Below are 13,083 nucleotides of genomic sequence, written 5' to 3' on the forward strand. Positions count from 1 at the left end.
ATTTTTCTTCTTTCAATCACTATGGCTAATGTCTGTTTGACATGTTATGGTCTGATGAGATGTGGAGGGCCTTTACTTTAGCTCACATATTTCCTTGGTGTAATAATCATTTACTTTAACCTAGCAGCAGCATATTGTACATTATTAACATCCCTGCTGATGGAGTGGCTCGTCACCATGACCATAATTTGCAGATTTTTATGGGTATAAACTCTGGCCTGAGTCCCCGCTTCAATATTAATTCATTGAGACAATATCCCCCGAGACCGAACGCAAGCAAAAAAAACATTTATTGCCTAGTCTTCCTTACTTATTACCTTTTAGAGAGCGTTCCTAACAGGCTTATCCATCTAGTCCTAAAGGGTCCTTCACGGGCATCGTTGGCAAAATAAATTTGGTCTCCTGTAGCTGCGCGTAATGTGTTTACCCGCCTTTCTGTCTCTAAAAACTGTTTTTATTGCCACTTTTCTATTCTGCACACTCGGGAACATGTCATACAGCAGAGGAGAGTGCTGAAGTGAAAGGCAAAACATACAAAAGAGGATATACTTCCCCAGTGACATCACTAAACTGTGAAGTCTCACGCAGCACATACCAGACCTACTCAGTAATAATCCAAAGCATGGACTGGTGCCAGGTTATGTTGGTATTGTAACATCAGGCGCACATTCAGGCTTCCACGGTTTGAAAATAAGTGTGAAAACACTGGTGGATTCACCGTGTATCAGGAGCTCAGCAGGTTTCTCAGTGTTTGCTGCTGTACATGTCAATGAACGTGAAAAAGAGTGGGGCATTGTCTTTATTGCGTTCTAGCGAAATGATAAAAAGAGTCCTCTTGCTACATTTTGTATGAAAGAAACCTGGATTAAACTAATGCTGTCACACCTAACATGACATATGAGAAATTAAAAAGCTTGCAGTAAGAGAATACAGCTGATGCAGACTTTCTGTTATTACTCATATGACTGCTCCACCTGGTATTTAATCTTCTTGTCATTTTCTTAAAGCAAACAGGACAGCGTGGGAGTGGAAAAAACTTTGTATTGGAATAAGTGCTCCACGGGCAGTGAAACCCTTACAGATTGCTGCCACTTGTCTCGATAATTATAAGAAATGAAAAAAAGGTTTCGGTATATATAACTCAGGTATACGGACCAATCAATGTACAAAAACAGAAGAGAATAGAAAATAGTTCCAGCAAGGTTAAGCCCCGAGGTTTTCTGTTGGCAGAGTCTGCAGCACAGTAGACCGTGTGAACAGCCAGTTGTACAGTGTAACGCAGTTTAACATTGATAAATACATAAGTATATATTGTTAACCAGCAAAGAGAAGTCTTTGACCGTTTTGACATCACTTGTAGCAGATAAAATAATCTGTTAAGCTCTTTTTTCTTTTTTGCCAAAGACTGTTTGCAGTGTTTGAGCTTGTTTCTGTGAATCCTTACAGAATTCACTGTAACAAAAGTGCTAAATGAAGTCCGCGTTAATAAGGAAAGAAAAAGAGTGAGCTCTATCACATTTTAAGATTGAGATAGATATTTGTAATTTTAAGGTAAATTAATGCTTTCAGTCATAAGCCTCAGTCACCTAATCACACACACATTCCTGCAGCTGTTTTTTCTGTGCCTAAGGTACGGTGGCCTTGAGAGGTCAAACGCACTGCAACTTAAAAAAATACCAGCAAATAGAAAAATACTTCAAAAGCACACAAAACACAATTGAAGTTGAATAAAAACACAAAGAAGCCAGTTGCCCTGCGACAGACTGGAGACCTGTCAAGGCTGTACCCGTCTCTTGCCCTATGGTAGCTGGCATAGGCTCCAGCCCCTCCCCCGCGACCCTGACTTGGATGAGCAGAAGAGTGTGAATGAAAAGCTCACAACAGAAGATACGTGAGCTTTGGGAAGACAATAATGGAAAACTAATAATAACAAGGATACATCCACAATATTATCATGTGATCAGAACAGATATAACCTTCATCTTTTTCTCCCTCACAACACGGAAGAGTCCTCTGTTTCTTTTAAGCACGTCTCAGTGCGATGCTTTGCATCACATTTCCTCCACAATCACTTCCTTTATTATTTGTGTGCTTTTGCAGCATTTTTCTTTCATTCGCTGGTGTTTTCTAAAGTTGGAGTCGATCCCTAAGGGCCACCGTACTCAGCACTCTTTGATTTTCACACTCACACCTCCTCGACACACATCGGGGGCAGCTGTGGCTTCAGTACTTTGCCCAAGTTAGACAAGTCAGGGATCAAACCACCAACCGTTTAACTGGTAGATGACCCTGCCTACCATCTAATCCACAACCACCCCACCCTCTTGTAAACAGCATCATTAAAGGTGGTAGAGTTTGATTTTTTTTTCTCAGCCACACAGTGAATACTGTCCATTAGGCTTTTAATGGCAGATGGATAAACCGACTAATTGCTCATTCTAAATATAAATCTTTGCCTCAGATATGAGTCAATGATGCCGCTGATAGGTTGGGCTGAAGCGGTTAATTAAGACAGCAGACTCCTTTTGACTCCACAAAGTCCTGCTTTCATCTGAGCTCGGCAGGTTCGAGCAAGTCTCTAATGCTGATGAAGAATTCAACATCTGTGGTTGTTTGTGATAAAAATCCAGTCAGAAATCCTGCATTGCATACTTTAGGGGTCACGGATGGATGATAGCTTGATTAGATTATCATCGCTATGAATGCAGACCATGTAAGTTCATGGACCTGGATTATTCACGCTCTGTATTGCTCCTCTGTGAGCCATAGACTGACTCAGCTCTTCGCTGTCAGGAAAAGGATAGTGGCCAGCTATGAATCCATTTGTAAAACAATGGAAGAAGGATGGTGTCACCACAGTGGATATCAACCTGTCATGTTCTGAAGGAACAACCTTGTCTTATACTCTGTACTTGAGAAGAGTTGTCACACAGCATGCATGAAGGGTAATAATTATCTGCTTGAGTTCCTTCAAGGCTTAGTGCAATTTGGGATCATTATTCAGGGCTTCAGGGTAATAAATGCAGGTATTATGCTCACGTCCATTTGATATGCCAGCTTTTCATTCAGTAGAATAAGGCAGAGGACAAGATACATATGAGAAAAAAAGGTCTCCTCTATTGTGCAGTGTTACTGTAGTTCCCATTGTTGATTGTGGTAAGTCCTAATTTGCAACCCATGAATGTTTCAGAAAGTTCAAATGTGACATTGCCGTGGCGTTGCGATGATTAAACAGGGTGCTGATGAACTGCATTAAACCCTCAGTTTCAAGTTCAGATTGTGTAGAATTGCACAACTGCTGTAGAGTAAATTCATAGATTAGTGAAAACACGAAATATGTTATACTAATTCATATACATATACTGTATCAGTGTGTAGGAAGAAAACATTTGAAGGGAGATGGTTAATTTAATAATCCTCAACCTGTTGCATCTCAGCAGATTCTTGTATCATTGCTCCAACTGCACTGAACAAGCAGCCCACCATCCTCGTAGGAGTTAATACTCATAATGCACTTTTGTTCATCATTTCCTTTTTCTTTTTTCTTGTGCGTGTGTGGTTGCATCATCTATCTGCTGTTTGCATAATGTTAATTTCACATTTCATTGACCTCTATCTCCTTTGGATATCCACACACAGAAATGAATAGTGCTTCAGCTAATGATTGTCTACATTATTTATCTGTTTCTTGATTAAATATTTTGGTCAAAATGTCAGAAAAATATGGGGGGGTTGCAGCGGCTTTTTAATTTATTTTGTTAAACCAACATTCCACAACAGAAATATATTCACTGTCAGACAGGAATTAGAGAAAACCATTAAATGTCCACTTCTCTTGGCTCTTTTGCTTATGGAAAATTGAATCCCATCCATTATAAAAATGCTCTTCCAGTCATCTGCTGTAATTGATTATTCAATACCAGAGAATGCAAGGAGACTCTAGCCAGTGTTTGCAATTGAAACAATCAGTCGCGTGCACCATATAAATTAAGAAGTCTGCCAGTCATTTCCCCCACATCTTCTCTCTGTTACCTGGCTGCATTTTATTACTGACTTTCTCATCCTGCTCCTTAAAAACATTAACAAAAACAAAAGAAAAACGCTACAGACCTATTTCCAAATTTTAAATTATTTATACAATTTTTGAAAATGTTACCAACTTCCAGTTGCTCCAGCTATTTTTTTTCATTAACACTCGTGGGTCTTTGTGCAATACATACAAGAGGAATGAACAATCTCTAAAATGTTGATCCATGAACCTGTTCACTTTCACAAATCAGGTAAAATGCAGTTTTCAGACACAATTACATAAGAAATAGTCATTTGTGAAATGAGACTTCCTAAACATCAGTTAATTTACATGAAAAAAAAAATGTCGTTATATTTACCTTTATCTCTAAAAATATTGTCCTCTAAGGTTCCTAAATTACAGAAACATTAATTCAACACAGCAGCACGTGGTAAATGGACTGGTTCATACATAGCACTTTTCTACTCTAATTAAGTGCTCTATACAACATGTCTCATTCACCCATTCACACACATATTATAAAACTCTTTTTTCTAGATCACAGTGCTTTCTATCTAACAGTCACACCACTCTACTAATCTACTGTATAGATTAGTGGTATAGATTCATTTAATCATGGACATTAAATTGAACCTTTTTTCAGATTTTGAAAAAAACCATACAGGGTTTAGAATCAAACATGTTTTAGTAGCAGCTGTTGTGTTTTTTCTTCAAGCTCATTCTGGGTCAGTGGACTTTTGTGTGAGAGGAAGAATACACTGAGAATCTAAATATGATATTATACATACTTTAATAAATAAGATATCACACAGGAGTTGTGAAAAGTTTGTAAAATCTGCAATCTCTTGAAATAAGTAGGATAAATGCTACACAATGTAATATTTTAACAGTAAAAATGAAGCTCAAGCAGAGACTGATACAAGGTTAGAAGAGCTTCATTTGGGAAAAGGTGTCTCCCTTTGAAAAATAAATCAACATATTCAGATTATTTCTTCATTAATTTGTCAAAAAGCCTCTTAAAATTCAGATATTCATCAACATCAACCACCCAAAACCTTTGTAAATTTTACCCTCTCGACAACCCTACCATGTATTTGGATACATTAATTGGGTTCTCGGTTCATCTACCCACTTTGTTCTGTTTATCCATTTTGGGGTCACGGGCGGGAACCTATCCCAGCTGCCATAGGGCAAGAGGGGGGTACAACCTGGACAGATTGCCAGTCTGTCACAGGGATAACACAGTGAACCAGGAAATAATTCACACTCACATTCATACTTGTGTGCAGTTTATTTGGTTTCTGCTTGGTTAAAATATGTTTGTTTGAATAATATTTAACAATAGTTTATTGCATTTCAACCAGGTGTCCTAGTTTATAATATTTTGGAGACTCTAGAGTTTTATTTTTATTTTATGAAACTAGGTTAGTTAACAAAATAATTGATATATAAATGGAAGAGGAGTGGTCCTAATATTGATCCCTGTGGGACTCCATATATAGTGTTACTTTGCATATTGCATATTTCATTTAGAGTTTTTCCTTTCTACTGATCATTACCAAAATCTGTCTGTACTGCACACTGGCATTGCCCATTCTTCATGGATCCGAGACCTGGGACATCCTCAAGCACGACGTCAACAAGCTCGTGGTCTTCCAAATGCACTGTTTGCGTCATATTCTCCGAGTGGCCCTCGTGACTGTTTCAACAACAGCGCAATACGTAGTCAATATCACCAGAAGCTCTCAATGGAAGAGCTGATCCAGAAGCGACGACTGCAGTGGTTTGACCACATCTGCCGCATGAGGAACCATCGCCTGCCATATCGCCTCCTGCTGCAGTAGCACCCTGCCCACTGCAGAATCAAGTGTGACGCGCCCAAGAAGATTTGGATCAAGCAAATTGAAGACGATCTTAAACAATGACGTCTAAACCTTGAGCAAGCAAAGGCCAAGGCCAGAGTCCGCAAGGCCTGGAAGTGCATCGTTGACCAAGATGGAAACCCTACGGCACCCACAGAGACGTATTGGCTTTGCCAACCGCCAGCTTGTGAGAAAAGAAGAAAGAAAGATACATATTTTTAAACCAAATATTCAAAATCTAGGAGTCTGAAGTCTCGGAAATATTTTGCAATGGATATGAAATCAAACACTTTTAAAAAACCAAGGAAGAATGTGCCAGTTTTATCAATAGATCATTGTGGGGTTTTTTTTGGTTTTGTTCAAGAACAGAGATACAAGTGCTTCTGTTTTTTTCTAAAGCCATATTGTGGTGGTATTCAATCTGTTATACATGTACACATATATATTGTTTTGTCACCATTGACAATCTTTGTATCTCAGGTACAATTTTACTATGAATACCATCCATATCCACTGTATGGAAACTTTTCATGCTTGTGATGCTTTGAAGATGTATTTTTATCAGCTGGTGTCAAGAAGAAAGACTTTAAATAATTTCCTTGAAGATTTGTTTACAAGTAGGGCTGGGCCATATCATACCGTTCACGGTAATACCGGTATAATGTTGGGCAACGACAAGAAAATGAAATATCGCCATAGAATATGGGTAAAACCCGCATGCGCAGTGCCTTTGTTTTCATACGCACATGGCGGAAAAAGCATGGCGGCGACGGAGAATGAGAAGGTCGAAAGCAGATCGTTGAATGAAACGAATGAACCAGAATTGGTTTGTAAAAATGCTGCAACTTCAGTGGTGTAGAACTGGTTTAGCTTTCGTCCATCAGATACACAACAAAGCACTATTTTTGGTAGAGCATGCTAGCGGGCCGTCGTTATTACCCTGTTTTTGGGAAAATACGGCACACTTAAAATCAATCCTTTGATTTTTCTGAAAATCGACAGTGCCCCTTATAATCCCGTGTGCCTTATGTATGAATTCTGGTTGTGTTTACTGACCTCGAAACGATTTTATGTCGTACACGGTGCTCGAAAATCTGTCAAATGTTCCAGTACGACTTTGCTAAGCTACGAACCCGCACCGCTTGATGGATTGTCGGAGCATTGCGGCTATCGTAGGCAGGAGCCTCGCGGAGTGATACGTACTGCTCTTCAACATGATGTTACTGTATTGTGTGTGTATAACCTCTTTTTAAGTTTTGTGGATATTATACACGCTTATGCTGAGGATATGTCGGCCAATTTCCACTGGAAATGCCTTTTGGTTAAACTGTCAGCAAGGAATTTGCATTTGCACTGTTACATTTTTATATAACTTTAATGCACATAAAAAACAGCTGCTTGTTTAAGTGAAAATACATTGATGGGTTTTTTGCACTAATAAAATTGTGGAGTTGTAAAGCATTTTGTCTAGTGTCAATTATATCGTTATCGCAAATTTTCAAATGTATATCGTGATAAATATTTTTGGTCATATCGCCCTGCTCTACTTACAAGTGTTGCCCTCAGGAGGATTAATAGCTTGAGAAAGATTTTCTCCTATGAAGATAAAATAGTCAAAACTGTTTGGGAGATTTTCAATGTTTAAATTATTTCTGGCATTTTGCTCGACTCTGGTGTGAAGGAGCACATTTATTTTTGTGATCCCAGCTGAGGACTTCAAGCACCTTCCAGCATCACTTCTGATCGCTGTGTGAAGATATAATAAGCTCAGTATAATGTGTTAGCTTACTCGTATGTGTGTTTGTTTATTTTTGTTTTAATTTATTTCTTTGTTTCTATCTCTTACATTTTTAAAATAGTGTATGTAAATTATGTTCTTTAAAAAAAAAATCAGTTTTAAAATACCCATTGTTAGCTGTTTTTGTTCAGATTTCCTCCATCATGTCTCATGATCATTTCAGATATGATAGAGATTATAGAGTCAGTTATTTCATCAATTACAGTGTTACATGTAGCATGCAAATCTTTTTGTAACTAAAGTATGAATCCCACATTTTAGCGTGAGGACATTTTTAACAGGTTTTTTCAGTAGTATTTAGCTTTTTCACTTTTATTTTTAGCTCTAACTTGTCAATCTTTTAAAAAAAAGATCAGTGAAGAGTAGCAGAGGAAAATGTTGTGCAATATTTCAGAGGATTACACCAGAGTCAATACAAGCATTGTGAATATTTGTGACGATATTACTGATGGTTGACTTACTAAATTCAGTTTCTTTAGTAGGGAAAAGGGATGAAGAATATTTTAGGATTTATATTTAACTGTGTGCCAATATTAAAATCTCAAGAATAAAACAACTTTCCTTTATGTAATGTAAGAGTTCAACCAGTTTCATGTTAAAAATGTGCAGATACTACTGCTACTATTAGTTTTTTTTTTCTCCAATTATTACATTGATCTTGATATATAAAGCACATGAATAGCCATCACTGATGTCACATAAGTCAGTTATATAGGTGTATAGGCAGACCAGCTGCTTCTGACTGATGTCAAAGCAATGCTCTTCAAATACTTGCAACATATATCATAAAGGTCCATAAAAAGTTTGATATGATAGGTCCAGTGGCTGTTTTTGTTACCTTCCTCTTTGTCGCTTACCAGACCATCAGACGTGCATATTATTATTTATGCCACCACACACAGCTGGACATACTTTTAAACACATTTCATTATTGTCTAGATTCTGTTACAAACATTTCCTCAATCTCTATCAGTGAATAAATAAATAAATTGCCATTGCTTTCTGCCATCTTAATCTTCTCTCAGTTACACTTCTGAAGCTCGCCTTTTACTCATTACCTTCTGGCTCCGTCTCCAATTACAGCAGCTTGTCTGTTAACAGAAACTAGTTATGGATCATTTACAACATTCACATTAGCCAGACCCTGCACAGAGCAGAGGGGTTGAGCCTTTACTCTAGTGATTGGCCCTTAATCTCCCTTTTCCCATTTGAAATTTAAAAATGACTTTATCATTGTGTGTTTTACAAAGCCCTGTATATCTAAAAAATGTCGAGTTTTTGCTCTTGTCATCTTCATCATGGCACAACGCGTGTGTGCTGAAGATTATGACGTGAACATGAAAATATGCTTTTGTAATAAAACTGTCAGAAATAAAAATGAAAACTGTTACGATACTAAATCTGCACATCCACGGGAGTCATTCGATGTGATAATTACTTTGCAGGCTGCAAACGAATGTGAGGCCATTAGGTTATATGGGAACAGGTGCAGCCGAAGCAGCATAAATGCCTTCCACTTGATGCCTCCATATTCTAAGGTGGTGATTGCCTTGTGCAGCAATTAACAAGAGCTTTCAAAACATCAGGATGAAATCCGCCTCCAGTCGCCAAATCCAAATATCACTGAAATGTCAAAGGAGGTTGTCAGATGTTTTGAGAGGTGTCAACGAGCAGGGTTTTTGCCTCATGCAGAAGCATCTTTAATTTGTTTTATGCAGCAAGCTTCTAGTGTGGAAGGGGAGGCAGGTTGAGAAATGTGGCTGCTGTCCAGACCGTTCCTATTCTTTCCTTTCCTCTTTTACTGCTTTCATGCAATTCTTTTCATTTGTTTCCTCTCTTCTGGTTTTGCTTCCTTTTCCTTCCCCTCCTCATTTCCTCACCCATACTGTGTGCTTCACTGACTGACTTCCCGCTCACCAGGCAGCAGACAAACATTTTCCCTGGATCTGCCACTCTCACTTAGCATCCGTCTGTTTTTTGTTTTTTTTCTCCAAAGAGGTGATTGGCAGCAGGGGCAAGCATTAGCATTTCCTCATCTTGGCATAGAGGCACTAACAGGCAGGGATAGCAGCAGAGGATGTGCCTTGAATACTGAGCGACAACCTCACTTTCTCATTGAGAGACAAAAAGAAAGTGTCTTTTGTGTGAAGCACGTAAAGGAAGTGAACTTCTCCTTTGTTTTGTGCAGGATTACAGCGTTTTCCAGCTCTTCTGTGCAATTAAAACCTTCTTATTGTATTGGATTTACTCAGTGATCTGTGCAAACCTCCTCATGTGCTTCACACCTCCTATAAATGACGATAAAAATGTCCCACTGGTTAAAAACATTGTCATCTTTATTTGAAGAAAGAGGGGAAAAAACAGTCAGCTGCAACAAATCTTCCCTATCCACTGATTCGTTTATTATTGTTTCAGATTTTAGGTAGCATATGAGCGCCAGGCTCTTAAAGAATGTGCCTTGGATTTTCTTCAGTATCCTTAAATGGGCTCATTCCTTCACTCTATTCTCGCCATAAATATGTGGTCGGCCCTCGTACAGATAAAAAAGGTAATCCACATACGCGGTCTGCCAAGAAGCTATTTCTTGCTCTGAACAGAATGGAGCAGAGTGTAACAAAAATATCCGGCTCTAATTTCTCATAGAGGAACTGTTGTGTTTGGGGAAATAACCTACTTTAGAATGTGTATAAGAACTAATACCTACCTATCATCTCTGTGTAGCAGAGATAATACCATCTTCCAGTGTCATGGAGTTGCCATTTTGGAGGCAAATATTGTATTTTCAAGGACAACCGGAAGCGCGTAGTCCCTAATCTTTTCCAGGAGCTCCCGAAAGCCAAGTGAACACAGCAGTAATGTGGTGTTGTCAGATGTGCGTGTCAGCGGCGTAGCGATGCACGCACTGAAGGCTAAATTCAAATCGGGCCTGGCAGGCTTTCAATACAGGTCTCCAGTTTGACATTAACGAAACCAACACGAGCTGATGTGCTGTCAGTTTTGTTTCCATGATTCGGAGATAATCTGCTATGGCGAAGCGGTGAAAAGTCAGTCTTCGACTTTCTGACACTTGTCACTTTCACCCCCTTCAGATATTTGAGAAGCAAAGTGGCAAATGTTTTCTGTTTACCACTTTTCAAACGTAACTCTTTTGCTGCCGCTGTTTCTTTGTGTTACACAAACAGAGTATCTGATTTATTTTTATAAAAAGGGAGTGAAATTGAGAGACAGCACCCCGGAGTCCTCAATAAATGAGATTTGTCATCACATTCTGACATTAATAAACAAATAGACATCACTTAAAGTGGACTGTTTTAGGATTGTGATTGATGCATAATCAAAGAGCTGTTATGCACTGAAACTTTTTTCTCCCCACATTAGTCAAGCGAAGTCAGTTTTATTTTTCGCCCTAATGAATTTAAATCATAATAAAGGGTTTTAAATCTGTTCAGAAACCTTATCCATCTTCATGCTCTACATTTAGATGAGGAAATTAAACATTAGAAAAAAATCTATCAAGAAAGACCCGGCTTTCTTTATTTGTTATTATTCATGCATTTTGCAGTAGTGCTTAATCTACCTGATGTGAACATAACTGTACTCGTTTGTTTCGTGTGTGTCTATTTTCATTGCTGTACCTGCAATTAGTATGACTGCCATAAGTGCTCACTGTACCTAGTGGTTAAAAAGCCTTTTTTTTTATTTAAATAGTCTTTAAATGTATCTTCTGGTTCTTTTTCTTTGCAGCAGGAAAATGACTCATGAAAGCTCTGAATCACACACCCTTCCCCTTCCAAACAATGTAAAAAGGCTTTTCATTAAGGTGTTTTAATTGGCTGTGAACCTATTATGTTATCCACTCACAGGTGGCCACGGCAGATGGCATCATCCAATGGCCTGTGTCGATATGGGGCCCGTGTGGACTGCTGCTGGGGATGGACTCGTCGCTCCTGGGGTCACTGCCAGCGTGAGTGCCACCGTGCCCGCTGCTGGTGCTGCTCGGAGGGTGGGGAGCAAAACGGGAGCTAACAAGGTTGCGGGGTTTCAAGCTAGAGGGAGGAGGGAGAGGTCATAGATGCTGTTAAACTGTGGATATACTGCAAAGGCTCGGGGAAACGCGCAGACACACATACACATGCAGATTGTCTCAACGGAAACACATGCAGCTAATGGAGCATTGCACCTGGAACAATCTTTGAGTAAAGATTGATGATGATCGCTGGTGGAGCGGCAGAGGTTTACATTCACACTGCGGGTGGCCTTAATGAGCGAGACTATAGCTGCAGGTGGACACATTCAAAGGGGAGATAGGAGATTGATTATAGATTACAAGTGTGCAAACATAAGCTTGCCGGCAGTGCATGAACAAGTAAAAAAAACCAAACAAACAGTGATGTTAACATAATCCATGGTGTTGTCAGGTGCACATAACTTGACTCATCAGGATTCAGAGGATGTGTCCTGTCATTGTGTAACACTGAATGCTTCATCTCACATTATCAACATATTTACTCCATGCTACTGAGGGATGTGTGAATATACCAGTGGATTTTAGACACTTGCTGGGTGCCTCACAAATATCAGACCCTTTGCATGGCTTGGTGGCTCTGATGGTACGCCTGCTGCTTTGCTGTGGACATTTAATAAAAGAAAAGGGGTAACACATCAACAGGCCTTTTCCACGGCAAGAATTTACCAAGCGGCTATTAAAAAGGTTAGAGAAGTGGGTATGCTTATTCGCTTCCTTGCCAAGAGAAAATCAATAGCGCTCTCATCCTGTGTGTGTGCTAAGCCAACAGCTGGCTAGTTTAGATAAGCAAAAAGCCAGGGCAAAAGACCTCACATGGGCCATTACGAAGAAGTATACGCTCAAGCCCTGGAGATGAAACCCATGAGGTACAATGTGTTAATGATGATCTTTAAAGATTCTAGATGTTTCTTAACTAACTGGAGCAATTTCATCCATGTATTAACATGAATACGCTGCCCGTTAATTACTACAAAAGCTTACTGTTTACATTCATGTTATGTCCAGCCTTTTTCGTGCTTTCACATTATTGGTGCCTATACAGCATGTACATATGGCTGATTCTGCTGAGCTGAGCTGAACTACTGAGAGGTTGCACACTAGCTTTGTGTTGGCCCATTTGAATGGTAATTTGAGCATACAGGTCTTCTGGAATTCCCCCAAATTAATGACCAAATGGATCAAATTCTGATAACACCAAGGATCTCTATATTGGGGGAAAATCCATTTTGTTTCCAGTATGTATCACATGATACTAACGGAAATTGTGCGACATAGTTGTCTGGCCTTGGTTTCCTTCTGTTGTCGAGCTTTATGAGAAACTACACTAACGTTTTTGGTTACAGATATGTGAGCGGTGATCAGGGAG

The 13,083-nt window shown here is 39.2% G+C and overlaps 1 protein-coding gene across 5 annotated transcripts in view; it reads left to right on the forward strand.

Moving 5' to 3' along the window:
* Window positions 1–13,083, forward strand: part of npnta (nephronectin a) — a 57,621-nt gene that overhangs the window by 1,843 nt on the left and 42,695 nt on the right. For all 5 annotated transcript variants that reach the window (XM_026171215.2, XM_026171214.2, XM_026171212.2 and 2 more), the window contains exon 2: window positions 11,554–11,654. In XM_026171215.2, coding sequence (XP_026027000.2) covers window positions 11,554–11,654 — 101 coding nt within the window. The remainder of the gene's footprint in view (window positions 1–11,553; window positions 11,655–13,083) is intronic.

This window comes from Astatotilapia calliptera, chromosome 6, assembly GCF_964374335.1.
Source record: "Astatotilapia calliptera chromosome 6, fAstCal68.1, whole genome shotgun sequence".
Classification (NCBI taxonomy): Eukaryota; Metazoa; Chordata; class Actinopteri; order Cichliformes; family Cichlidae; genus Astatotilapia; species Astatotilapia calliptera.